This window comes from Ascidiella aspersa, chromosome 6 (assembly GCF_963924565.1).
Source record: "Ascidiella aspersa chromosome 6, kaAscAspe10.2, whole genome shotgun sequence".
NCBI classification, from domain to species: domain Eukaryota; kingdom Metazoa; phylum Chordata; class Ascidiacea; order Phlebobranchia; family Ascidiidae; genus Ascidiella; species Ascidiella aspersa.
Window position 1 is genome coordinate 21,606,957 of NC_139452.1, and position 26,198 is coordinate 21,633,154.

The 26,198-nt window shown below is 37.6% G+C and overlaps 5 protein-coding genes across 5 annotated transcripts in view; 2 read left to right on the top strand and 3 right to left on the bottom strand.

Moving 5' to 3' along the window:
- The window catches only part of LOC146140753 (myosin-binding protein C, slow-type-like), a 28,429-nt gene extending 27,906 nt beyond the window's left edge, over positions 1 to 523 (bottom strand). The window contains exon 1 of the mRNA XM_083391429.1: positions 316 to 523. Coding sequence (XP_083247555.1) covers positions 316 to 415 — 100 coding nt within the window. The 5' untranslated portion in view covers positions 416 to 523. The remainder of the gene's footprint in view (positions 1 to 315) is intronic.
- A 3,736-nt stretch (positions 524 to 4,259) lies between these two features.
- Positions 4,260 to 9,253, top strand: LOC146140754 (uncharacterized). The gene is made up of 8 exons (XM_083392696.1): positions 4,260 to 4,467; positions 4,885 to 5,028; positions 5,456 to 5,681; positions 6,169 to 6,343; positions 7,862 to 7,971; positions 8,053 to 8,221; positions 8,558 to 8,843; positions 9,111 to 9,253. The coding sequence occupies exons 1-8, from the start codon at positions 4,260 to 4,262 to the stop codon at positions 9,251 to 9,253; spliced, it is 1,461 nt and encodes a 486-aa protein (XP_083248822.1).
- A 159-nt stretch (positions 9,254 to 9,412) lies between these two features.
- Positions 9,413 to 11,828, bottom strand: LOC146140755 (uncharacterized). The gene has a single exon (XM_083391970.1). The coding sequence runs from the start codon at positions 11,782 to 11,784 to the stop codon at positions 9,961 to 9,963; it is 1,824 nt and encodes a 607-aa protein (XP_083248096.1). The 5' UTR covers positions 11,785 to 11,828; the 3' UTR covers positions 9,413 to 9,960.
- A 1,753-nt stretch (positions 11,829 to 13,581) lies between these two features.
- LOC146140756 (GDP-D-glucose phosphorylase 1-like) lies at positions 13,582 to 19,045 on the top strand. Its single transcript, XM_083392697.1, has 8 exons — positions 13,582 to 13,711; positions 14,196 to 14,377; positions 15,698 to 15,859; positions 16,097 to 16,245; positions 16,780 to 16,946; positions 17,216 to 17,352; positions 17,768 to 17,892; positions 18,474 to 19,045. The coding sequence occupies exons 2-8, from the start codon at positions 14,210 to 14,212 to the stop codon at positions 18,760 to 18,762; spliced, it is 1,197 nt and encodes a 398-aa protein (XP_083248823.1). The 5' UTR covers positions 13,582 to 13,711; positions 14,196 to 14,209; the 3' UTR covers positions 18,763 to 19,045.
- A 442-nt stretch (positions 19,046 to 19,487) lies between these two features.
- LOC146140757 (uncharacterized) lies at positions 19,488 to 22,201 on the bottom strand. Its single transcript, XM_083392321.1, has 3 exons — positions 21,945 to 22,201; positions 20,617 to 20,849; positions 19,488 to 19,603 (listed from the first exon to the last, which is right to left on the bottom strand). The coding sequence occupies exons 1-3, from the start codon at positions 22,137 to 22,139 to the stop codon at positions 19,555 to 19,557; spliced, it is 477 nt and encodes a 158-aa protein (XP_083248447.1). The 5' UTR covers positions 22,140 to 22,201; the 3' UTR covers positions 19,488 to 19,554.
- Between the last annotated feature and the right edge of the window lie 3,997 nt (positions 22,202 to 26,198).

The window sequence follows — 26,198 nt, forward strand, 5'->3', positions numbered from 1 at the left end:
TTAGATTTGTCCACTTATGCACATCTTCTAAGAATTAATCGTGTAAACAGGAACCTTCCGAAAAATAACCATGTTTTTTATTAGAAAAATGCATTTTTAATTAGCTGCAAAAAATAAATGCTTTACGATGATCTACGCAAGAACGTGCGAGGCCAACTGACCGACACATGCCAAGAATTTAATCATAACCAAGGTTTACCTACTATATTTAAACACACATATATTAGGTTATCAGGGGATCTATGACTTTTTAAACGATGCCATTAACTACTGTGCTTAAGAAAAAAACACGTCGAAAATTTGAAATTTACGTACCGTCGAATCCTTGCCCATCCTTGGGAGAAACCAGGAACTTGGGAAAAGTTTCGTTTTCCTCCTCGTTCGGAGGACGGAACTGTTTAAGTTGCGAACTCATTTTCCAACAGTTTTTGTGGTGGATTCTGCGCCGGTCTTTTCTTACTGGTGATAGATCACGATGGCGAGGCCTACAGTTCAGCGCCCACCGACCTTAATCTATACTTCTATTCTTTAGGCAAAGTAAAACGACAGTTCATCGAATAGAAAAATATTTTTAGGAAGTTAATCGGAATTTGTCATTTTGCAAAACTAGTATATTGTTGCTAACCTTGAGATATAAAAATCAGACCAAATTTCTAATATCTCTGGGTGGCTAAGTTAACATATATATCAAGTTAGACTTCAGTCTAATGGCACAATAACGTATTTTTCCTGATTTTTATCTTTAAATGTTATTTATCAAATCTAGTGTTTGCCTTGCCAATAAATCTTCAAGCTGTTAGCAATAAGCACCATTTCAAACTTTTTTAAACAGTTAAGTTACGTTTGTAAGGAGCAAAGCTCTCGGTACAATGCACTACTATAAAATCTTCAATATTATAAAAACACTATCGAAATTTCAAAAAAACGATAAATTAAACATATACGGTACGTACATATCCCAGAGTTAATCATTTCAAAACTGTTTTGACATGTACCTTTATTCTTTTACCGGTGGTGGCATTATCATGTTTATTATATTTCTCGAGGCAGTTTACCGCCGTCCTATTAAACCACATTATGCTATTGGTTCAGTTAATAAAACATAGCTGCTCAAACACGCTAAAAACTAAATATTTTTTTTTTGCTTTCGGCCTATTTGACCCCATACAAGGACGTTTAAACTATATTGACCTGTCCGGTTCAGTTTCGGCTATGACCGATAGTTGTTCAGTCACACTGTGCCTCTTATCTAACGCATACTAAATGAAGCCTAACTTGCATACTTTCAGTAACCTGTCGTGGTTAATACATAACATCAATGGCACTAAATGTTGCGAAAACTGTAATCGTTTTAGGCGAGGTCAGTGGCACTTTCTCACCATTACAGCAACATCCCATTACCGCCATGCATATTCAATGGCCCAATGCAATTTGAAACGCAAGCCCTGGCTCTCTGGGGAGGACAACGCCATGCCTAAATATGGTTTCTGCGCCGCGCTCGTAACAGTAGAGGCCTGCTGTCACACCAATCTAAGGGTATCACGTTTCTGTTTTGAAGTGCAGTAAACCACAATTCATGTTTCTATTGTAGGTAAACGTAACTGACTTTTTTGCTCATTCCAAATAAGTGAGTTCTTATTCACACTTTACGTAGCCTAGTTGTAATACGTCAAACACTGTTCTCAAAAAAACGTTTTTTGTCAGTGACAAGTATTTCTAAAATCAGATCTAATAATAAGAAATATAAGGACCTATCAAAACACGAAGCCTAACAAACGACAAACTTTACTTATACTTTTTTTAAATATCTCCTAAAAGTTTAGATAAACCAAACCATGATTTTTCGTCAACTTTTTCAACGTAATGATCTGATATTTAAGAACTTGTGTTAACAATGACGTCATACGTTCTTTATTTCAGACCAACTTGCACAGAAAAGTTTTTTTGGTTTATCACTACATGCCTCCATCATTAAATCACATTGATGCATTACCTATTGTATATATCGTTTTTAAACTGTCTATGCCCTAAGCAAGCATTTTAAATGAAAAACGCTTCGCTAAGCTTATAGTTTTCTTTTCTGTTCCAGCGCTTTCTTCCAGTACAAAAGGGCAAAGCAATCAGCGTCCAATTAACACAAAAATGTGCTGTAAAGAGAGGGCATGACCGATAAAAACCTAAAACTGTGAAAGGTGGACTTTGCTGTCAAATACTTTAAGTTTCAATTCATTTGTTTAGTTCAATATGTTTACGCTCATTTGGTAAGTAATTTGTGTGCTGTATAATTTACAACAAAATATTAGTCTCATGGACGTAATGTATTAATCATGAAGTTGTACCTATAGTTCTAACATTTTCCTATAGTTCTAACATTTTCCCCATACAAACTTTTAACATATTTTGATGAGCAAATTATATACAAAACGTAACTTTTCTCGGTTATTTAGTTGATTTTAGTAATAGTTAGTTTTCGGTTTCCAAATTTAAATGTTTACATTTTGCCAGGTTTATCCTCTGTTTGTTTATGTTCCAATGGTCATTTCGTCCTAGTTCATCAGGTAAATTGATATTAGGTAATGTATTATTATATAGTATCGGCACATCTGAATTTGTTAGGTACATGGTGCCCACTCACAAGGGGGCCTTGGGCACCCCCACCCCAACACTATCTGTTTTGTCAATTTTACCTACACAATTGAAATGAAAATTTAAATCGTTGTGAGAGAATTAAGTAACACCGCGATTTTACTGTTCTATTCCAAACCTCTATTGCAAAATTTCAATGTTTGGTATCAACTAAAATGATAAAAAATACGAGCTTTTATGAGTGTTTTTGCTGCTAAATCGTCTTGAGTATATAAGCGGAGGCCGTGTGAACCAACATTCTCTGCTAATTAAGAAATTTCTGCTCAGTTAAAAGTTTTCAGCTAGAATTCCAAAATAGCCGTTGTATCGTACGCACCTCAAACTTAAAATTCTAAGGAGAATGAAAGCAGTGTTTTTTGCGCTTAGCGGCTTTAACCCCTGGTCAATAGCTCGCAACATTTTTTTAATACCATCGATAAATGCCTTATCGAGCGATGGGCAAATGTCTGCCTCCCATTCCACATCACCTAAATTAAACTTTTCTTAGTTGTAACCGATTCGTACAATCTTGGAACGAATATGGACCGATTTTCAGTAACACATTATCGCAAGACAAACTGGAAAACGTCATTATCTTCGGGCATTTTATCATTACCTCATGCACGCTATTGCGTAACCTTGTCACGTAATTTCTGATTTCCCAAAAAATTGCTGATTTCCCCCCCCCAAAAAATGGTGATAGACAAATACACAAATACACGAATTGTTAAATTGTTTTTTCTCTGTTTAAAAGCCAAGAAAAGTTTGATAAATACTTAGTTACGTAATTGAAATGTGTGCAATCGCATTTGTTTTCAGGTTCGGTATGCAACCCTTCGTGTTCGGAGGGCTTCACGTGTAGGAAATATTAGTAAGTAAAGTTTGCCTTACACTATACTGCAACTGACAACAGGTAAAAAACTTTTATTTGAAATAGTGGACAGAATATTTGCGCAAGCAATGAAGCGGTAAAGGACAAGTGCGACCCTCCGTGTGGACGCATGAAAGACTGTCGCGAGGCTTGGTAAATGCAGAAGTAATTACATAAATAACTTTTCACTTTTGGAGCATAATGTTTTTGGTAGTAATAACATCAAGCATTTGTATTGTTACTACATTTCCCTTATAATAGTAAAAAATTTTTTAGATTTGCAACACACAATAAGGATTTATATTTAATCTTATGAAACTTTGATTATTATATAGTAACAAATATTCAGGTTTTCGTAATAGGTTAAGTGAAAATATTTATAAATTTATTTGATTTACGGAATTAGTAAAAGCAGCTAACTTAGTGAGTTATCCTGAAAACGTATGTCAAATTACACCAAAATGTACTGCGAGACTTGCTGCTGTTAATTATTTATTTTCAGGAACGGCGATTTGATTTGCGCTCGAACCAAAGGAAGGCAATTTAGCCATACAAGTTTTTGCGACTCTGCCCCTTGTGTTCACGGGGACTGTGTAGACTTAAAGAACCAAGGAGAAATATACAGTTTTAAGTAGGCCCATTTTATTTTTCGTTATCTTTCTATAAGTTCGGTATTACGTCGTGTCCTTTTGTCATATATGGTGAATTTTAGAATTATAGGTTTTGAACTTAATTAATGTTGAGCGTTTACTCCGTAAGTGCGATGGACTTTGCAAAATACAGAAGCCATCTTTTGTTTAGGTGCAATTGTGACCCAGATTGGGTGGGTTTGATTTGCGATCGCGCTAAGAATGAAGCCTGCATTCCAAACCCTTGCCGGAACAACTGCACGTGCAAGCCATCCTGTAAACACGAGCTAGGGTACCAGTGTGTCAGTTCAGAAGGCTACATTGGAAAGAACTGCGACATCGGTTAGTTTTGTTTGGCCGCCAATTGCTGGAAACAATTCCGACTGTTGCAGGAAGTTGTATTTCAACATTGATTTTACAAACTTAGTTTTTAATCGTATAAAGGTAGGTTTAGTTGTGTGGTGTTTAAAAATAAAATACGGTGATTTTCGTAAATTTGCTTCCGTGGTTATACAAAAATCAGTAATTAAACTTGCAAGTTCTTTCAAAATACAATTTAATATTTCGTGGCATGTTAAACTATAAACATTACAGTAGCCCTAACCAGGCTTTGTTGCTTAAGTTTATCTCGAATGTTTTTAATCCTCTACCAAATCGACATTTATATCCCCAGTTATACATGTACAACCAATTTGTTGATAGGACTTTTTCGATTCAAATTACATTTTAGTTTTGTGGTTACTCTATTGCTGTTTACAGCTATACCGGACGTGGAGTGTACGTCGAACGAGATTATCGTCAAGATTTCGAAAGCCTTTTATGAAGAGTTTGACGGCGCTATACTGAATAGCGAAATGTACATTTCGAGAACTCCTAATTTAGCCTCGGAAATGTCGTGCATAGGTATGTATAGCTGAAATTGGTCAGTTGTCGACATGGGAGGATCCAAAAACGGGCATGACACAACTTGTAGGAATTATGTGACTAACTTATGTAAAAGCGTGATGTCATAAAGTGACTTGAAAACGCGGCGTATCTTTAATATTAAAGACAAACGAGCATTTGGGGCTAAATACAAAATGTTGATTGTTTTTCAGCTGCACAAATTCCGGTTTGAGAGGTTGCGGTAAGACACGCCTTGGGGCCAAGCTGATTTTATCAAAACGGCCTTGGACAAGTAAAAAAAGACAAAATGCATTTGCGTAGATAAAATGGGCAAAACAAACAGCCGTTTTTCTAAATAATCCTTCCAATATATGATTTTAATACGATCGTGATATTTTAATAAATCTTAATTATTCACTTAAACCAAAGTGCGTGTTCTGTATAGGACGGTTTAATCCCGACGACAACAAATTCCGTTTTGCGATTTCCCTGCCCTTCGTGGACGAATGCGGCACCTCGAGCGAGCTGGAGCCAACTTCTGGCGGAATAGGCTTCACCAACCAAGTGTGGATCAACCGCATGATGTCCGGACTATCCATGCCCGTTCCCGTGCTTAACTTCACTTGCGTGTACGCGAGGAACTACGGTGTTGTTACCGCTCTGAACCCTTTGTAAGTTCTGCTGACAAAATAACGCTGAAGTCAAAGTGCACTTTAGTAACTGTTTTTAAATGACTTGACTTGATTTAAGCCTTTTAGGCAAATGACTGGACTGTTTTTTGTAAATTTAGGGTATTTATCCTATTTTTTCACAAAACAATTTGCTTGCCCGTTAATGCCTTTTTCATATTTTTTGGTTAAGGCATTGCTCATAATCGGGCGAGTTTTCCAAATTTTAATAGCTTAACGTGTTATTTTTATGACAAGGATTTGACTTGGAATGGACTTGCTTTGTAATTATGACTTGACTGGGACTTTAACTTATTATTTATTGAAAATGACCGGAGTTGGACTTAAATTATTTTACAAACGTCTTGACTGTGCCTTAAGTCATTTCAAAATGACTCGTTTACAACAATGCAAACTTCCAACGTATCCTTATTACTCTGTTTTAAGTGTTTATTAAGAGTTTTTGTTTTATGCCACTTCCGATTTGCAGGGTTCAATTCAATTCTCCAAGCTTGATAAAGTTTTCCCGATTTAAAGCCTATGGTGATTTATGCAAAGTCAACTCTTGTCCGCAAGAATGTCCCTCGTTGTATAAAGTAAACAAAGCCGCCATCTTTACTGTCGGACAAACGATTCACTACAAAATATACATCAAAGTTGAAGAGGTAAACAATTTTGTTCCACAATCTAAACCAGGAGTCGGCATCTTTTTCCAAGCCACGGGCTATTCCCATAACCAAACTTATTTTGACGGGCCGTAATATTTTGACGGGCCGTTTTACTATAACTGATTTTTGTGCAAATAAAAATGAGTCTTTTTAGAGGGCGGTAATTCGACGTGCGAAGCGCGAATAAATTGACTTTTTTGTTTAGTTAGTGTAAAATTTATGTTCACAGCGCGACACTGCGATCATGATCACAATGAAAACAAGAAAATTGCTAAAATCTATTTTATGATGTAACTTATCATATCTAGCAGAGTAATTCGTGTGAATGCCATAAGATGCATTCAGATATACTTCGTTGGCGAAACGTCTGTTCTTATAATTACAGGGCATGTAATGAGCCTTTAGCCCAGACCTAGGCAACATACGGCCCGCGGGCCTACATGTTTGGTTCTATCGTAAACACTCTTTTCAGGGACGGATCTAGTCATGACCCCGCCAAATTCGATTTTTAGCTTGTTTGAAATACAAAAACGGAAATTGTTTTCGCGCTTCACGCGAATCTTTTCTGTCTTTCTCGTATCTTCCGTGCAATTTTTGGGAAACTTTACAGACAAATAGCGTCCAATGCACTGTGGCACTCTCTCCAACGAAAGATTAACAAACTGAGCCTAATATTTAAATATTTTTTGCGCGTCGAAAGTAATCTGTCTTTAAAATATAAACGAAATACCTACCCTTTTCTAAACTCTGAAATATACGGATTCACATCCTGTAAACCTAATTTAGTTAATTCCATGTTGTGTGTTTCTCCCGATTTTTATCGTCTTCGCAATATGGCCGCTGTGGCGCAAGTAACACGTCGGAAACTTAAAGCTTAAAAAATCAAAGTTATTGTACGAAATTTTTACATATTTTAATCTTAATTTTGGTTCAGCGCGCCCCACAACTTCATAAACGCCAATACATCAAGCAATTTGCATTTTTTGTCTGTGCTCAATGCTCCCCCCTCAAAATCTCAAATAAAGTTTGCATTTTAAAACAAACATAGTCCTAATTTTTTCGCGCTTCGCTCGACGTCTTGTGCCCTTCCCTAAATTTGACTTAAATGGAACATTTTCTCACAACTCCAAACGTAATAACAAGTTTGCTAACCTATTTGTTTTATGACGTTATATTGCGTGAATTTGAGATCCTATTTTTGACTTGGCCCGCCACAACATTTTAGGTTTCTCATGCGGCCCGCAGCTAAAAATAATTGCCCACCCCTGCTTTAGCCTAAAAAGATTCTCTAAAACGTAAATACCAAACATTCCCTCTAAAGGTAAACCTAAAAAAGATTTGCGCAAAGAGATAGTTTTTAGCTTTTATGGCACTTGCCTAAAAAAGAGATGGAGGCCCGGATCTTGCCCGCCGGTGGTAGGTTTCCGCCCCTGATCTAAGACACATGAAAAACTTTGACTTCATAGCAAACTTTTTACTGCTTTGTTGCCAGATTTTGTGTGAAATACTTTTCAGGGATCCACTCCAATCAGTAATAGCATAGCAACGTTGGACAGTTTGTTCCTTTCGTGTTCTGATGACATGGATGAACCGGGATTTGCAAATATAATAAACGAAGCCACCAAGTAAGTTACGAACCCAATCACAAACCGAAACTGAAACATCACGTTTCTGTGTTATTCTTATGCATGCATCCAATTCTCCAGATGCCCTAATGCAGCGGGTCTGGTCAGTAAGGTTAAATCCGGAAAAGCAGGCTCTGGTAAGCCGCTTTCAGTTTGCGCCTCTTTTCAAGTACCAAAGCCGTTTAACTGCGACGCGTTTCACATCCACGCCAAACTCCGCTTATGTAGTCTGGACGCTTCCACAATTGAGGTAAGGAATCTTTCACAATCACAGCGATAACCTATAGTTAATAACTGCTGTCGCGTGTATTGGTTTCCAAATGTGTTTTTGTTTAAATCCATTTTTCCTCTAGGCATAGAACAGCGTGCTTTGTATTTTTATTAGAAATAAAAAATAGACTTGCTACTACCAAGTCTTGGGTGATGTGAAATATTTTTTATCAAACGCCATAGTGTCTTTGGTTAGTGTTTTCATCAAACGCCAGTCGGTCAGTTTTCGACAAATTGCAGTTTTAGACAAAATAGCTTAACATTGAACTATTTTAATAAATAAAAAAAATGAATAAATATCATTTCAAATTTTTAGACGTGTTCAACTGACAACCAGGTAGAGCATTGCTTTAACGACCCCACCAGAATCCGAAGATCGGTACACGAAGGTTTCGATGGCTCGCCAACCAGCTACTCGGTGATTGGCCCAATTCGGGTCATCAAGGGCTCACCTGGTCGTTGGAGCGAGCAGCTTTTCATGGACAGAAATCTGGAGGAGTTCGCGACGTTTCAGGAAAAATTCAACCGAACATCACCACGACCGTTTCCTACCGACCAACCAGCAACACAAGAAACGCGAAGAATATCAGCAGTGGAAAAAAGTAACAACAACTAACATAAACGATCAGTTTGTCAACCTATGGCCATACGTTTATCAAGATAAAGCTGCTCGTTTGTCAAATATTGACCTTTGCTTTTAGTTTTAACAGCTGCCAAACTGAAAAAACAATTAGCGTCTATATGAAAAAACCTTTTAGCGTCTATATGAAAAGACCTTTGTATATACATAGATATACTTTTCTTTGGCATGAAATTCGCCTGTGGTTTCTGCCTCTTTGGTTTAAATTTTAAAGCGTTTTGTTTTTTAGGTAAGAACATCCTGATGTATGCCTTTGGAGCAGCGACGCTTGCTGCCTCTTGTCTCATTATCCTGTATCTTGCCCTAAACAAGTGCTGTTGTCCGCCGGCGAGCGATATGGAGTTTGCGCTAACTGATCGCCCCAAAAATTAATAATAATGATAATAATAATAAAATAACAAAATAAAGGCTGTTTTTTTTTGTCAATTGGGCCAGACATTGCTGCAGCTACCCTAAAAGAACCTACTATAGATGTCAAGCGAATAGTTAGCATTTTTCATAAAAGAATTGTTAAACTTTATTGACCACGTGCAACAGAAAATACTAGTTGATTAAATTTTGATTTGTGAACAGTGCAAATACATTTTGTGCAAACCACGCACGATTTGTGTTTGATGTGAACGGCAGTTGAGGGAAGCCAATGTTTGGCAGAATAATATAGTCGTGCAAAATGGACGAAATACGAAGTATTAATAAAATAGACGCCATAGGTAAGTAACGAATTGTGTTGAGGAATAGAAGGTAAAATAGGAGGACAGTTATAACGTTGTACAAAATCACAGTGTCGTCGCATAAAAAAATTACAAGAATATCGTAAAGAAATTACAAAACGTTTGGCTAAACATTGCGATATATTTACAGTTTAAAATACGGATATGCTATATCGTAAAAAAACGATCACTTTCAGTTTAAGAGTAGAACAAAAGACTTCATTTAAAAGGCCGTTTAACATCAATCATTGCCAAAATTATGAAATTAGTTTTATTTTAGATAAGCGTATTTGTCCATGATTTGACAAAACGCCACGTGGCTGAATCAACATAGGATTAAGAGGTCCGGTAGCTGTCTGAAGTGCGACTTTACATGATCGGCACAGCCTGCTGTTCCAGATAGGTGTCACTTCTGGCACCCAGCTTAGTCAGGCGGCGGTTCTCCTTCAGCAGCTCGTTCTGAACGTGTTCGGTTTCCTTGGTGGCACCGCGGAACTTGCGCAGCATTCCCTCGGAAGTACTGCGCTGGTTTTGGGCGCTCACAACCTGGGCCTGGGCCTTGATGACGCGTTGTCGCATCTCGTGCTCCTTCTTATCTACTACTGCCACCGTCTCCCTGATCTTGCCGGTGTTCTTTGCCTTCAGCTTGATATATTGCTCTTCCAGCTTGCGCGCGGCCTGGTCGAGGCTCTTCCTGCCGTGCTCGTGCTGCCTGCACTTCTGGAAAAGGTTGTGCTCCATCTCGTTGTCGTGGTGGACGATGCGCGTAAACGTGCGCAGGAGATCCTTGTTGCGGCGTTGGACGAACTCGCGGTAGTTCTGGTCAAATGCCTTCTCCCAGTTCTTCTTTCTACTCTGGTTAGATTCCTGCATCGCGCTCTGCACCTTTCTTAGCGACATCTGCTTCCTGACCACGTGAGCTTGGACGTTGCGCTGGTATTCTTTGCGCTGCTTGTCCAGCTCGGCCGCTTCGGCTGCCTCTTGAAGTTTTTTCTGAGCCGCGATGTTGCCCTCGACAAGATTCCTGTTATCGGTTACGCGCCGGTCGCCCTCTCTGCTCCTTTCCAGCAAGTGTGACTTGGTGCTAGTAAGCAGGGCGCTCGCCTGCCGTCTCTTGTTCTCCGAAGATCGATTTACGCCTTCCGACTTGTTGAGCTTCTTGTCGAGCTCAGCTTGGTGCTGGCGGTTTTCGTTGATGTAGCGCTGAGCCTGCTGTCGTTCCTGACGCTTCAACTCGACGTCAGCGACGCGGCCCTTCATCGACTCCAGGTTCATGTGCAGAGACAGGTTGGAGAGCTCCTGGGCCAGATGAAAGGTCTCGTTCTCCTTGCGTTTCAAGCGGTCCTCGAATTCTTGGGTCATGCGCCGGATCTGGCCCTTGCGAAGCTCGAGCTCGGTCATTTTGGTGCGGTACTGGCGCTCGGCATCGGTCACCACAAGCCTGTTCTTGCGTAGCTTGTCCTTGCCCTGCTGCAGGTCGGAATGCGCTTTTGTGATCCGATGCTTGGTCTTCTCCTCCTTGGCATGGGCCGCCTCCGACCTGATCTTCTTGGTGTGTTCGATGGACTCGTTCAGGCGCTTTTCCTCGTCAAGCATCTTCTTGCTCATCGTGTTCTCGAACTCGCGCATCGATCGCTGCACGGCGCGCTTCTTTTTGGTGACGTCACCCTCGACACGCTTGAGCTCCCGTTCCTCCTGCTTGTGCTGCCACATGTGATCCTCAATCATTTTCATTCTACGGTCAAACTCCTTCTGATCGGCGGCGATGCGGTTCGTCAAGCTGACCACGCCCATCGGTTCTTTGTCGGAGCGGTGGCCTCTTGGCGAAACGTTCAGCGCTTGCACTTTGTAGGAATGCGTGTAGCGATCGGAATCAAGAAAGCACGCCGGCCCCAGTGTCCTTTCGTATTCCTTGAGAAAGCGCGCGTAAGCCACCCCGCTCTGCTTGAAGTCGTGTTCGGTCATTTCCGGCGCGAATCCCATTGAAGTTGATCGCGGACTTTTGGGCGGAAGCGCCTCTTTTTCGGTCGGCGTCACCTTCACGCTGGACGGTCGGTTCGTGTAGATGTAGCGATGTTTTAATTTTGGTTGAATGTCGAAGGGCAGGTTGGTGATTGTGTGATAGTCGGTCGAGGCCTTCGGACCTCTGTCCAGATAAGGGACGTTCATTCCGTGTCCGAGATGTGAAGGCATGTTTAAACTTAAAATGCTTTTAATCCGCTTTGCTAAATGTTAACCTGATTCGAAACCGTAATAGAATATGCTAAATTACACCAAACAGGTAACAATAACGATAAAATACATACATAATACCAAGATTTTCACGTGATATTTTTTCCGAACTACGACATAATCTATTCAAATTTAGCCTGCCCCTTTGCGCAAGTTAAGATAAACTAGAAAATCTGGCGATGAAAAACTATAAGATATAACATAAAGCATTAAACTGAAAAGCAACAGAGCTTTCTGTTACACTCAAACTACAACTAAAAAAAGTATAGCTTATATCCAGGCAACTTACATCTGGGCTAATAACAAAACGTAGACTGCTGTTAACGAAAGACATGGATTAATAACAAAGTGGTAAACGCCTTAATCTTTCACTGCGTGTTTTGACCTTGTCACACATGTTTGCTTATCCTTTCTTTTCCAAACGCCTACCTGTTGTGAACAAAAGGCTTTAAAGTATTTTGATACCCCTTTTAACTCGGCTTGGCTTGTGAATTCAAGCGTAAAAGTTGCTACCCGGAAGTCATCAGTGCGTAGAAATTTCAAACTATTTAAAAAAAACATTAATGAAAGGTAAGATTTTTAGTGAAGTAGTTTGTCTTGCTCAAATAGTACACACCACTGTGATTTTAATATGCAGATTGCAAAGGTTAATTTTCCTAAATATTTCTGTGTAATGTTTTCTTTTTTAAATAAACAGCAGCAGATTGTAAAATTGAAAATACAGTTGCATTTATTAATTGGGCAGCAAAAAGAGGCATAAATTCACCGAGCAGAACACAATGCATTAGTTAAAAATATCAGATAAACAGGCATAAATGTCACTGTATATTTTATATTTAAACGTAAAGTTGAGAAACGTTGCAGGTAAGTTAAACATTCTTCTACCACTCGCATCGTGAGAAATATATTAGGAAGTGAAGGCTATTTCTTTCCGCACCATCTGGTTACTTACCATATTAACTTACGCCGTTAATCCTCTACAACTGTTTTGCAGGTCAAATCAGCACGTCTATAAACCTTTGATAAATGGAAAAGAACAGTTAGTGTTTCCACAATGGTATTTTAGGAAGAAAAAAGAATTAGCATACAATTACAGGCAGCTGTAGACGTCAGACTGACAGTGTGTTACTTGTATACACAATGTTTAAAAATCTCGCAACGACATCTGTCCAAATGCTAAAGGCGCTGAAGTACATTATAAGCAGGTTTTTTTTTAAGGTTTGGTTTGGGTGACCGCTAAGTAGTTTTAAGAGACCGCAATTGTTTCATTTAAATACCAAAAAGTTACAAGTCCAAAATTTTGAAAACCGCTGGAGAAATTTGGGGGACCGTTTCGGTCCCCCAAAACACCTTAAAAAAACACTGATTATAAGTATAAATTATTTCAAGCATTCATGTGATTTCCTATTTTACCTAATTGCAGTTAGTTAAGTTCAGGTTAGGACAAAATTGGGCGCTGGTCTAGAATCCTACCACAACGTTGAAATGATTATTAAGCAATGCATAATATGTGGGTTAGGGTGTCGGTTAGTGTTTGGGTGTGGGTAGGTCAAGTAATATTGTTTAACACTATTACTGGACTCACCCAAACCCAAACGCTAACCGGCACCCTAACCAAAATAATGTTCGTTGTGGTAGGATTCTAGACGAGCGCCCAAAATTGAATAGGTACCTAATCGTTAACCGATTTCAAGTAAAACTGAAGATTTGTGTGATTTATAAATTATTAAAAAGTCAAAAAAGGTGTTTTATGACAAGCTTAAGACCAATTTACTTTGAAAATAAATAATTGATGTTATCAAAGATGATTTCCGTAAAGAGATTCTCCTCCAAATTAGCAAGTTTGCACCACAGCCGAACTCACAGGCCTTGTTTCACGCATTGACAGGTATTTTTAGGAAAATTTCTTTTCAAATTCTTTCAGCCTGGGAAAATTAAGTCAAGCAAATGCACGCCTATGGTTTTTGGTAGCAATTTATTTACATCCCCACAAATTTGGAAGTAACTTTACTACAGTCTGATTTTTAAACTGTTCAAACTCCTTACAATGCAAAATTCGAGGGCACTGGTCTAAATTCTACCACAGTTATTAAATCAACGTAAAATATTTAGGTTAGGGTGTGGGCTAGCGTTTGGGTGAGGGTGGGTATTATATTCACTATTAAAAATGCATAACCCACGCTGAACCAAATGCTAACTCGCACCCTAACCAAAATATTGTTCATTGTGGTAGGATTCTAGACCAGCTCCTATCCAAGTTCCCAATTAGGTTCCTCTTCCATCAGATCGGAAAGTTTAGCTGTGAAGGGTATTTTATATATAAAAATATTTTTCTGTTTCAAATCTAATATATATAAATATTTTGTCTACAGTTTCCACTTCAACAATGTCAACAAGTAACAAAAGTTGTAATGAAGTTTTCAGCTATAATGTTTCAAATTTAAAAAATTTACTGACAAATGATAACAAGAATACCAGATCACCCTTCGATGAAAAACTTATATCAAGATGGAACGCAGCCCATACTAACAACGTTTGTAATTACACACTAAATGTAAGAATATTGTGTTCATATACAAATGGTAGAATATTTCTATACCCTATATTTATGTGCTAATTGTCTGCCAATTTGGTAAAACATTGTAACAAAACTTTCTTGAAAAAGGCCAATAGTTTTCGAAACATTGCTTACATAGGGACCAATAGCAATAGTGGGTAGCTAAAATTCCCACCAATGAATTTTAAAGTTTAATATTGGATCCCAAGCTATCGACTTCCATTTTATTTAACCCAAATAGTATATACATAAGTGGCAACTTTCAAAAAATGCTTATTGCTTGTATGAAACATTTTTTGTGCTTGCAATGCTTGTGGTTATTAAGTGCGGCGTCAGCATTTTGTCATGTAACCAATTTCTTATGCTCTGCTTGTAATCGGTATTAGATGACAATCAACTGTTTTTCATCTAACATCTAATGTCAGCTTTAGTGAACTATATTATTCCTAAAATATTTAGGTTGCAAAAATAGAATCATTGAAAACTGTAGATTAATATAAAATTATTGAATCCAATGTTATAAACGTGCTGGTTGTCGCAAAAACGCATATTACTTACTTTAAGGTCAACCTTAGTTATGTGTTGTTCAAATTTTTTTACATTGCATGGATTTATTTGGTGACATTTTGTTAATTTTTCAAATTTTTTTCTTAGTTATGCATTGCAACTCCTGAAAAATAATTTAAAACTGCTAATTTGTATTGATTTAGATAATTTATTTTGCAAAAATCCAGTTATTGCATGTTTTTGGGAGGTCCAAGAGAATCTTTGCATGCTAAGAAAATCTTTCTACACGGTTAATTCAATGTAGGGGTTTCCAACCTGGTATAATTTATGACATACCTAAGGTAATTTTTCTAGCTTTCAACCAGGCACTAATCAACTATTTATTTAGGTTTATTCAAACTCTTATAAATGCTTAGTAATATTTTTGGCATATTAAATAGACAAGCAAATGTTAAAATACCAAAGAATTTTCAACGTTAGGCCGATATGGTTAATTCTGTCAGCTAGCATGCATACCATATCTATATATTGAACGACAATTTGATACAATACAATTTTGTTGAATTTCTTTCAAAGCTCAGTACAGTTTTTGTTAATTTTGTAAATGTTTTTGTGCAATTGGCTGAATGATTTAACAAATTTTGACCTAACAAGTAAATTTTGACTAAGTGTTCTTTTTTAGCCAAAAAAATTGTTTAGCCAAAAAAATTGCCCTAGTTATGAGCAATTATTACATGTATAAATAACTGTGTTATGTACTTAGCTTGGGTATGCAATATTTATAACTGCTGATCCAAATTGAATTTACAGGCTTGCTGCAAAGTGTTAACAGGAAAATATGGATTTGTTGTGCAATTAAATGATCAGCGGAAAAATCGTAGAGCTCCAGAAGCATTTTATTCTGTTAAAATGCCATTCAATGATAAAAAGTTTAACTTCTCTAAAGTGAACCAAAAAGAAAAGTTATTTTATGTAAGTGCATTTAATAATCGTAAAACAGATTTTGCTGAGTTGAGTAAATTAACACTTAAAAAATTGACATTTGTTGAATTATTAATTTATTTTTATAGAACAATTGTGTTCCATAGAATGCTCAATTTGTGTTTAAATTTTTCATGAGGTAATGAATAACATATTGCATGCTGGGTTTGGGTTTTTTGTAACCCATTATTATTATTAAAAGTGTAAAATATCATTTATATATTTCAGGTTCAGAAAAATACAGATTCCTCAATACAAGATCATACAACAAATGGAAAACTCAGTGACCAAAAAGTTCCGGATAATGTGCTTGTGATAAATGTTAGTCCATTTGCCGTTGGTCATGCTCTGCTGGTGCCTAATATTTCTGAGTGCAGGTGTTTTAACTTTTCCTGCATGAGCCTTCATATTTAAATTGGTGTTAGTGCATTGCTTTGGTGATACTTATCTTGACAAACTCATTTTATACGCCTGAATCTAATATTAAACTTGGTGCTTTACATCAAACTATTTTAAATAGTTTAAAAATTCGAAAAACAAATTGAACAAGTTCATCTTTGAAACCAATTTACAGCATGCTAATCTAACAAATGATTTACTAACAACATAACTACCTTAGTTATCTCTATAGTCGCTATAATATTTTTATATAAACCTCTTTGTACTTATTGTAGATTAGTGATAAGAAATGTTCATTAGAAATTGTTTAGAAACACATTTTTATTTGCAACATGTCCACTGTTCAGTCTGTTAATTTGGGGCAACACTTGTTTAATCATTGAAATTTTGTATAGAATGCTCAAAAAGTTTAAACTATGACCTGCCTGTGTATTAAGTGTTCTAATTTAACTTTATATTGAAATTCAACATTACGTTTTTACTAATTTCTTTATCGTTTTTGAAATGTTTAGACCTCAGATACTTACAATACATGCGGTGGAATTGGCATTGGAAGTACAATGTCTTAGTGCTTTACCAAGTTTTGTAATAGTCTATAATGGAATGTGCGCTCATGCTTCAGTTAATCACCTTCATCTGCATTGCTATTATTTACAGCTGACAGACAATCAAAAGCAAGGTATTATTAAACTTTTTTGTTGTGTTAAAGGATTCTTATAATTACTAACATTTTTATAAGAAAAATAACACTACTCACTAGCAAACTATGAGGCCTATTAAAATTAACTGCCAAGGTAACAATATTAATGACAAACCTTTGATTATAATTTCCAGATGCATCATTTGGCGTTTTCACAATTGATGTTTCAGCTATCTTTTAATTTGATTACCTTATGCCTTCTAACTTGAATCCTGTGTTATACTTTACCTAATGTATTTTTATGACAGATGCAAATTCCAATGAAATCAGCAACTATGTCCCAAAACCACATCTAATAACCCAAAGCCACAATTTAAGCTTCTCAAAGATTTCTAAACATTGCTTTGTCTGCAAATCCTTGCCAGTGCCAGCTATTGTTTTTCAGGTAGGATGTTCCAAAATTATTGTGAAAAAAGTACGACTCTTTACATGACACAAATTCAACCACCTCGATACACAAACATATATTCTACGTGAGATAAATTCTGGCGGGTTTCATATATATGTTATTAAATGAACGAACTACAGCCACTAAATGTCAATGTATCTGACAGAATACGATAACTTTAATCCTATGTAATTGTTTTGCATTAAAAGAGTTTCTAATTTGCTGCCATAACAAATATGCATCTTTAGAGCTGTTTGCCCAGATGTTATTCAATTTTTTTTTAACAGATTCATAAATGACTTTAATGCAGAATGAATAAATATCATTTTATGTTTTTGCATACATGGCTGTTTTTTTAATATATATATACAATACGTAGCAGTCTTTTTACAACGGAGATTTTGTTGTTTAGATTTTAGTGGAAAGCGACATTGGCGAAGTTGCTCGTGACGTAATAGCCGTAACGTCGTATCTCGTAGATGAGAACATTGCTCACAACATGTCCATAGTAAAAGCGAGAGCAATCAACCCTCGTAAGTATAGATGTTTCTACCATAGGCTTACTAACGAATAAACCTATATTAAGCAATAGTCGTTAACAAACAAACCAAGCCCGTAAGTTTTTTTTTTTTTTTTTTTTTTTTTTTTTTTTTTTTTCAAGCCCGTAAGTTTTTTTTTTTTTAAGCCCGTAAGTTTTGCGACAACCAGCCAAGCTGAAACATGTTGGGGCCGTCAGAAGTAGGGACGTCCGATACTGGTAGTAATCATTTTATTCCGATACCCGATATTTTAGACAAAAAGTATCGCGATCCGATACCTAATGACGTCATTACTATGCTCAAACAAGCATAATAGATTGAATTGAAACATTCTATTTTTTTCGGGTAATTGGGAAAAAACATTTGCGTCAGTTACCCCTAGTTGTTGGACTATTGTTTGATAACAATGTTACATTTTATTGTTCAAATAACTGCGTTGAATCGCAAATCATGGCAAAAAACTCTATGGTAATGTAGTATAGAATCGGCACCGATACCAACCTAGTATCGGACGAATGACGATACTATCACTTGGTATCCTAGTAACGGCTTAGATCCCATATTATCGGACATCCTTAGTCAGAAGTATTTCTCTAAAACAGAAAATCAAAACGCTACTGTCAAGGATTCGTCGCTCAATGCCGTTCGTCTGTTCCTATGGCCACGAAGGCTCGTTACCGGCGCCAAAACCGAAAACTGTCTCAACATTGGCTCTTGCGAGTTGGCTGGTCACATATTCGTGCAAACCCCTGAAGCTTACAACACGGCTTCGGAGGACGAATTGGCCGATTCAATGTCGAAGGAAAAACTGCCGGAAAGCGAGTTCGATTTTATTGTAGCAAGAGTTAGAGATCTTATAACGAAGTAGCGATATGTATTCCAAGACCATCATAGTGCGTAGCGAATACTATTATGTTTTACCTAAGTATCAATTTAGATCGATATTATGTAAGTCGCATTTCGGAGTCCTGACTTTACCGTGGTGAGTTATATGAAGAGCTACAGACGCAATTCATCCCCTGCTACACGTTCCATATACACATTTAGGCAATGAATGGCATGTGTCACTTCTGCAAGTTTGCCGTTATTTGTTTTGCTACAAATCTATCAGCACCAATCTTTATCTTACAACAAAGACAAATTCGACATTTGCTGTTATAACCTGGCGTCCCATAAAATACTTTTACGATTTTTATAATATAAAATGTTATGTGCAATGCCTGGTATACATTTAATGTTCGCTGTGTTCTATATTTCTTCAATATCTGAATTGTTCGTTTTTATTTTTCTGCTATCTTCATTTTTTTTATTTGTAATTTTTTGCTTCGACGCCAACCTCATTCTTCACTACTCCCTTGGCTACATACATTTCTTCACATCTATTTTGTCGTGTTATTTCTGTTTATTTTGCTTTGTTGTGTCGAGAGCCTTGAAGACTATACGGAGATGGTACATCAGTAGGTTTTCTCAAGGGTCCTACTTAACTATACGCGTCGTTTTACATGAACTTTTAATTAATAAAAACTCACATATTCATAATGAGCAAATGTTGTTCCGACAAAATGTGTAAAAACAACAAACTTATTTCAAATAAAGCAATTTTATTTGGCAATGTGCAACGTGCTTTGTAACTTTGGCAATGCGGAAAAAGTACATATGTTTAGTACATCTTAAATTGGCGATGAGTCAAGTGCATCTCGTCCACGAATCTGTAACAAACAGTATTGGGATAAATAAATAATTTGTCCTTTGTTTAAACCGCTGGTGTAGAAAGGTAATATTTGCGATTCAGACGCAAAGACTGAAGGCCTGTAGCAACATTTGGACCAAAATCGCATTAAGCCTAAACTGGTAACAAGTTTGGTGTATCTAAAATCTTTCTATAAACGGCTGCGCCAACTGTAGCCGACTAAATGTTCGTTTTACAACCTGGCTAAACGCGTTTAATGTTTTGTCTAGTGCAGTGGTTCTCAAACTTTAAAAAAAAATTACGCAACCGCCCCTCAGCAACTTTTTAAGTTGCTCACGGTCCCTCAAAAATGTACACAAAATAACATTTGTTTTTAATGGTATAAATGGGACGGGTAAACTTGCTTCATTGCTTTCAGCTTGGCTATGTTAACCTCTAACGAATCACTTTATTTGAGTAAAGCAATCACGAACAGTTTCAAAAAACCGTGACTAATCGTACAGCCCAAAGTGTCATCGTAGCAAGCTGTGAAAACGCAATTCTAATTATCGCAACGCAACACTATGACGTCACAATGGACAATTCAATTGGAAGCATACAATAACTTTAATGAACAACTATATTCAGCTTTGTTTTGAAAAGTAATTTTCCTGAAAATTTTATTGCACAAAAAGTTTTCTCCATCAGGAGCGTCGTGTTGATTTTTTGTTGGGTGCTTTGCGGTCCCCGAAAATTGTCTCGCGGACCCCAGTTTGAGAACCACTGGTCTAGTGAAACATGCACTCAGATACCCTTAGCGGTTAAGTGTTTAGTGTATCACAGAGGCGATAGTTAAGTTCCATTTTGGAAAATAAATTCCAATATAAAAGTTCTGTTATGGCTAATATAAATTTCGATTAGCGGTAATTCATGCTCGTTTAGAATGGTTAATATTATTTTACTTATTCACAACTAATTAAAATGTGGTTTTGCAAAGGAGCATATTGGCGAAATAAAGCACCATTCCTGGGATAAAAAAATGACATGCTTTACCTGGACATTGCACTGGTGATGATAGGATGCCGCGTGGAAGATTCTGGACTCATAGCTGGCGCCGGGCCAAGTCCGGTCCCCCACTTTGGATGCTCGATTCGCATCGGTCGACCACGTGAGGGCACCATTTCGCGTAGTGTGGACCACTCTTCGCAGCGGGTTGTTCGTAAACTCGGATAAATTTCTTCGCCTCGCCGACTCATTTCACGCAACGACCTTTGTCGCTGTGGACGCTGCAGTAAAAATGCGTCAATCGGTAACCAGTAAGATAATGCATAAGCGGCAATTATAAATCAAAAAATGGTTTTAACAACCCCTTTACAATAAAACTAAGACGCTTAGATTACTTTTCATGTGTACCCATTTGCTTATTGTCTCCAGCACAGGCGTGCAAAATGGAAAACATACCCTCAAAAGAAAAATAATTGTCAAATATTAGCCTTAATAATAGCACATCTCTAAGTACAGCTCTATAGCCCAGCAGCAATGAAAAATCGGAAACACGGTTGGAGGCATTTATTTTTCAGACATGATGCCCCAAGCTACGGCATAATGCAGGGTATCTTAACCAGGGGTGCTCGGACCCCCAAAGGGTGCGAAATATGTTCCAAGGGGAGGCGGAGGTGCTGAATCAGACACAGAAATGTATCACTGTAATGTGTTTCTCTGCTTAGTTAAAAACAACTCACATTTAGGTATTGTGTTACCGTGTTAGCATCAGTTCGTGTATAATACTAAACTTGCAATGGTTTCGTTATTTAAGTTGCGAGAATTAGTTGGTGATTTAAACAGGGTGCAGCAAGAAAAAAGGAACCACTGGCATATTGTGAGTTAAGAACCATTGGCATATTGTGACTTATGATTGAAGTAATAGAAGCGTGGCCACTGGCCATTCTTTAACGAACTGTTGTGTGAATATGCAACTAAAGTTTCGTTAAGCGATTTTTTTGCATTCCATTGGGTCACATTTACATTACCTTGTTAATTTGGGAAAAATGTATACCTTGTAGAGTCCGCGTCAACACAGCACTAGACTTTGGACACATATAACGTAAATACGGTAATACACAGCGCCTTTAATTTTATAGTATTTAATTTATTCGGCCAAAACGTAGGTTAGGCCTGCTAAATTATAAAAAATAATTGCCAAGCCCGTAAATTTCTAGCGTTCAGATAGTTAAGTTAAAAAAGGAATAGTTTGGGGGACATATAGCTCTTATGACCCCTCGATCCGCCCCTAATGGTGAGCCATTAAACAGTAGTTTTCTCCGTTGCTTAAACAGTCGAGCAAAAAACTGTAGCAACTAAAATCACAGCTATAAGCCTACCCATTCAGGTGGAAGGTCGTCTGTTGACTTAGGTGAGTCAATGGTCTTGTGTCTTGGCACCGGCGCCGAATCTCGTTGGTCCAGGGGATTGTACGGTCGAGAAACCCACACAGTTTCGGCGGAAGGGGGCGTCTTATTTCCGCTGCTGTGCATGTATTTGAAGTCCCCGAATGTACCGAGACAGGCCGACGCCATGTTTGTTTAGGCAAAATCTAGCAACCTAAAACACAGTTTACCGCTATATTGGTAAAACTAACAGTTAGTCTAGGAAAAATAATGCAGGTAAGCTATTGCTGGAGATTTTAAAATTCGCATTCTGTAAATGGAATATTGCAAGTAAAACTGCAGAGCCTGTATAAAACAAAACAAAAGTAGACTATTGCTGCTACTTTTAGCTAACTTATTGCGCTAACAACTTAAATTGCACAACTCGCTTTTGAAATTTTATATATTAATCAAATAAAAATATCTGCGCAACGTGAGCCATTCAATGCTTATTAGTTAATACAAAGTGAACCACGGCAAGAAAGCAAAGCTTAGTACCAAAGACATATCCTCTTACCGACCAAACATATTAGGCTCAGCCCTTTCGTATGTCAACTGAACAACACAAAGACCTTTAACATGGTTTATAAGGACTTTGTTGAAATACGGCCCGACACAATGGAGTGCTGCTCTCCCAGACAATGCAGTCCCCGCTAAACTAATTGAAACACGCGAACACGGTTTAAAGGTCGCGACTTGAAAACGCCGGCAAGTTTTATTAGGCACCAAATTTGCACCAAATCCCATAAAGAAAAAGTGTGTTATGTTTCGAAAGTTGTGAACACAAACAGATAAAAGCGAAGTCTAACCACCTTGATTGTATTGTCTAACTCTAAGACAAATATTGCATTTCGTTTGGTTAGTAGGCCGCTCAGAGAAGGCTACTTTTGTGCGACGAAATCAGCAGTTGAACACAACAAATAACACTTTAGCCCGATAAACACATTGCACGTTTATTAATCATTTATTTATAATAAATCATATAAATGGTACGCGAATTAAGAAACATTCCGTAAGCAATAAACAAAGATTCCAAAATATTGCACGTGTTGCTGGGATTGAAGCAACATATATATATTGTATGTTAAAATTTTATACACAAGATGATCTATTTATAAGCACTCCCCAATATGTAAAAAGATAAATAATTTCTTTATGAGTACATCGTTTGTTACGTCACAAGTCAAACCGTTGTTTCGACGTATAGCTAGAGCTGCTAGTTACTTCTCGCTTGGTAAATACTAAAACTATAGACCGCTCAGAAATGAGTCGTCGTGGTACTAGGCCATACTGTGCGGATTCGCCTTCTATTAGAAACGTGCCGACTACACCACAACTTCAGCCTGATGGCCATCGGGCAATCCTAGAAAGTTTGTACACTCCACGTTCTACAACGCCATGTAAGTGCTGTGCGTTGTTCATATTTAAAAAAGTGTAAACAGAAAAGGCAATTTATTAGTTTCCTAATTGCACTTGTCATATCAAGCCTAAAGGCATAACTAAAAAAAGTGAGAGTGTATAATGTTAAAAAATGAAAATAGCTTATACATGTGGTGTGGACTGTGCCTGTAGCATGATAAATTACCTTAAACTGTCCTATCATTTGAACACAAATCCATTTGCCTCGAGTTTTACACAAGAATACGTTATTGTACCTATAAGGTACAGGTGGGTTCAACTATGCCTAATTTTCTGTCATAAATTACTATGACTTACCTTATATTTGTTATTCGTTATAGACATGTATGTATGACGCAATAAAGTTGCATTCGAGTCCCTTCCCGCCAAAGATCTTTGACGTAAACTGTTTTCCAAACCACGCCAGTGACGTTAATTGGCGCTTAATGAGGTGTGAATTGCAACATTTTGACGTGGGATTTCGGCCAAAAAAGGTGCAAATCATTGGCGGCCACAAATTGTCGAATGCAGTCGTTTTTTTTTTCAAATCTGTACCCTCATTGCCTTGTAAGTAAAGGGCAGTGCTATGGCCACAATGTTTTTAATGTTATCAAAAATTTACAAAAGGTATTAAACTCATTTTTAAGCTTCCAGTCGTCTTTTGGAGCAAAACGTACCTGGCACACCTGCGCCGCTAGCGGTAAATCAAACCCCGACTAACAGGATTAGCAACATCCTTGGAACACAGTTACTAACACCTGTGTGGACCCCAGTGGCACGAGTTCCGGAAGTATTAGGTAAAAAGTCGTTTTAACTATAGGAAATTTTAGGCCTATCTAGTGTTGGTTTATTAATATATGTATAAAAGGTTTTGCTAACATCTGTATGATTTTTTTGGCCTCTTATTTTTTTGGTCACTATTAATTGTAATACAGCTTAATTTTCAAATCGCTATATCTATTACAATCAGGGGCGTAGCGTGGGGGGGGGTGTCTAGGAGTCTCAACACTCCCCTTTAAAATCTCAGTAAACAATTATCACAAAACTAAATCCGTGATTGCTGCAATGTTATTGCACCTGGCATTGAAAATTCGTTAGTAGTCAGTGCTTATCGCCGCCAACGCCTAATCACGCTCGTTATCGTTGTTTCATTTAGCAGTCGCCTGTCACCGACTCAAGTAATCTCAAGCAGGCCTGTTAAAGAATATATATTTTATTGTTGAAACGAACATTCTCAACAACGTAGAAAACAGGCGTGTAAGCTACAGGAAACGTCTTCACCGCAGGTCGCTCTATTAAATGTTTTTATTAGCCTCAACCTCGAAAAGGAGTGCTTGACCGCCGCATTTTGAAACATCGATTAAAACGTTGACGAACTATTGCCCGATAAACTGATAATAAATGACCGTCTTAACTTCAGTAATAAGCCATGTTTGTGTTTTTCTTGCACTGTTTCAGCTGAATAATTTACTAATTATGCAGAGTTCAAAAAGGGCGATTTTAAAGCCACGCTTCATACCATCGGCAAATTTGTTGATAAGCATCGTTAATTTCGCTGACAACGAAGTGCAATAGTTTGTGATTGATACGTCACAGAGGCTGTTCTGACACCGCAATTCCATAGCGTTTTGTGCACAATTAAAATAACTTGACAATCGGAAGTGAATAAGACAATCGGACTTGAATACGAGGTGTTGCAAATTTTCTATCGTAAGCTCATAATAACTAATCGCCATTTTTAGCGTGTAGAATACACGAAACGTAAATTTTTTCGGGCTCTGCCCGTAACCTCTAGGGGTGTTTATAACACACCTTCTCAGACCCCCTAAGGCCTAGGTGATTTAGGTTACTGATCATGTGGCACAGTGGCGTATCCAGGGAGCCAGGGTTTGCTACCCCCTTTTTGTGAGTAATATTATTGTTAGTTGTTCGTTTTGGTCAGAATTTAGCAAACTGTCCGAAGCGGCAATGTTCTTAATGTATTTGCGTCACGCGTCTTAAGCTAATGCGTAACCAAAATCTAACGCAAAACTTTGTTTTTGTCTTTTTTTGGTCGACCGTAAAACGCAGTATATTTTTTCTCTTTCGTTATTTGTTTAGGTTGGCTAATTATATATTATGAAGTGTGAATTCGACAATTAATAACGCGAAGACAAACCGTCTTTCTTTTTTCTCTCTAAAACGTCGAAGTTAGGCGCAGCTAATGTCCCCTCTGTTCGCTGTCTGCTCTAATAATCGATATTGGTTAACAACGGATGTTGTTTTTTTGTGAAACAGATTCTTAAAAGGTGGTATAATGATAACTGTCGTGCGCATTTCAAAGTCGCCCGTTTTTAGGTTACGTTATTTAACGCAAAATTATTCTCTATAAGCATATTCTAAGTCTAAGACCACGTGTTTAGTGTGCAGTTGACACAACTTATTTCCCCTCAACCGCAGCTTGTATTTTAACTGACTTGGCGCAGATGTTGTGCTAATTGTGGCATAATAACACCCGGGAAAAACGATCATCGTTTAGTAATGCACGTGGCGAAAGGCTTGCCTGTAATTTAACGCTAGTCCTGTACGTGGAACTTAGGAAACTGCGCTGTTGATAGTTTAGGATTCTTCCAAAATCAATCACACATATTTTACGGTCTTGGTTTAGTTTTTCGCCTGGCAGGAGTGTCGACGACGCACCTGTTCGCATTTGCAGGACGTTAGTTGTTTCTGATTAGAATGTTGTATGACGTCATTACAATCACTATTTTATGACGTTACACCCGTCACTGTTTTATGACGTCCTTGGTCATAACGTCAGACCGAAAATAG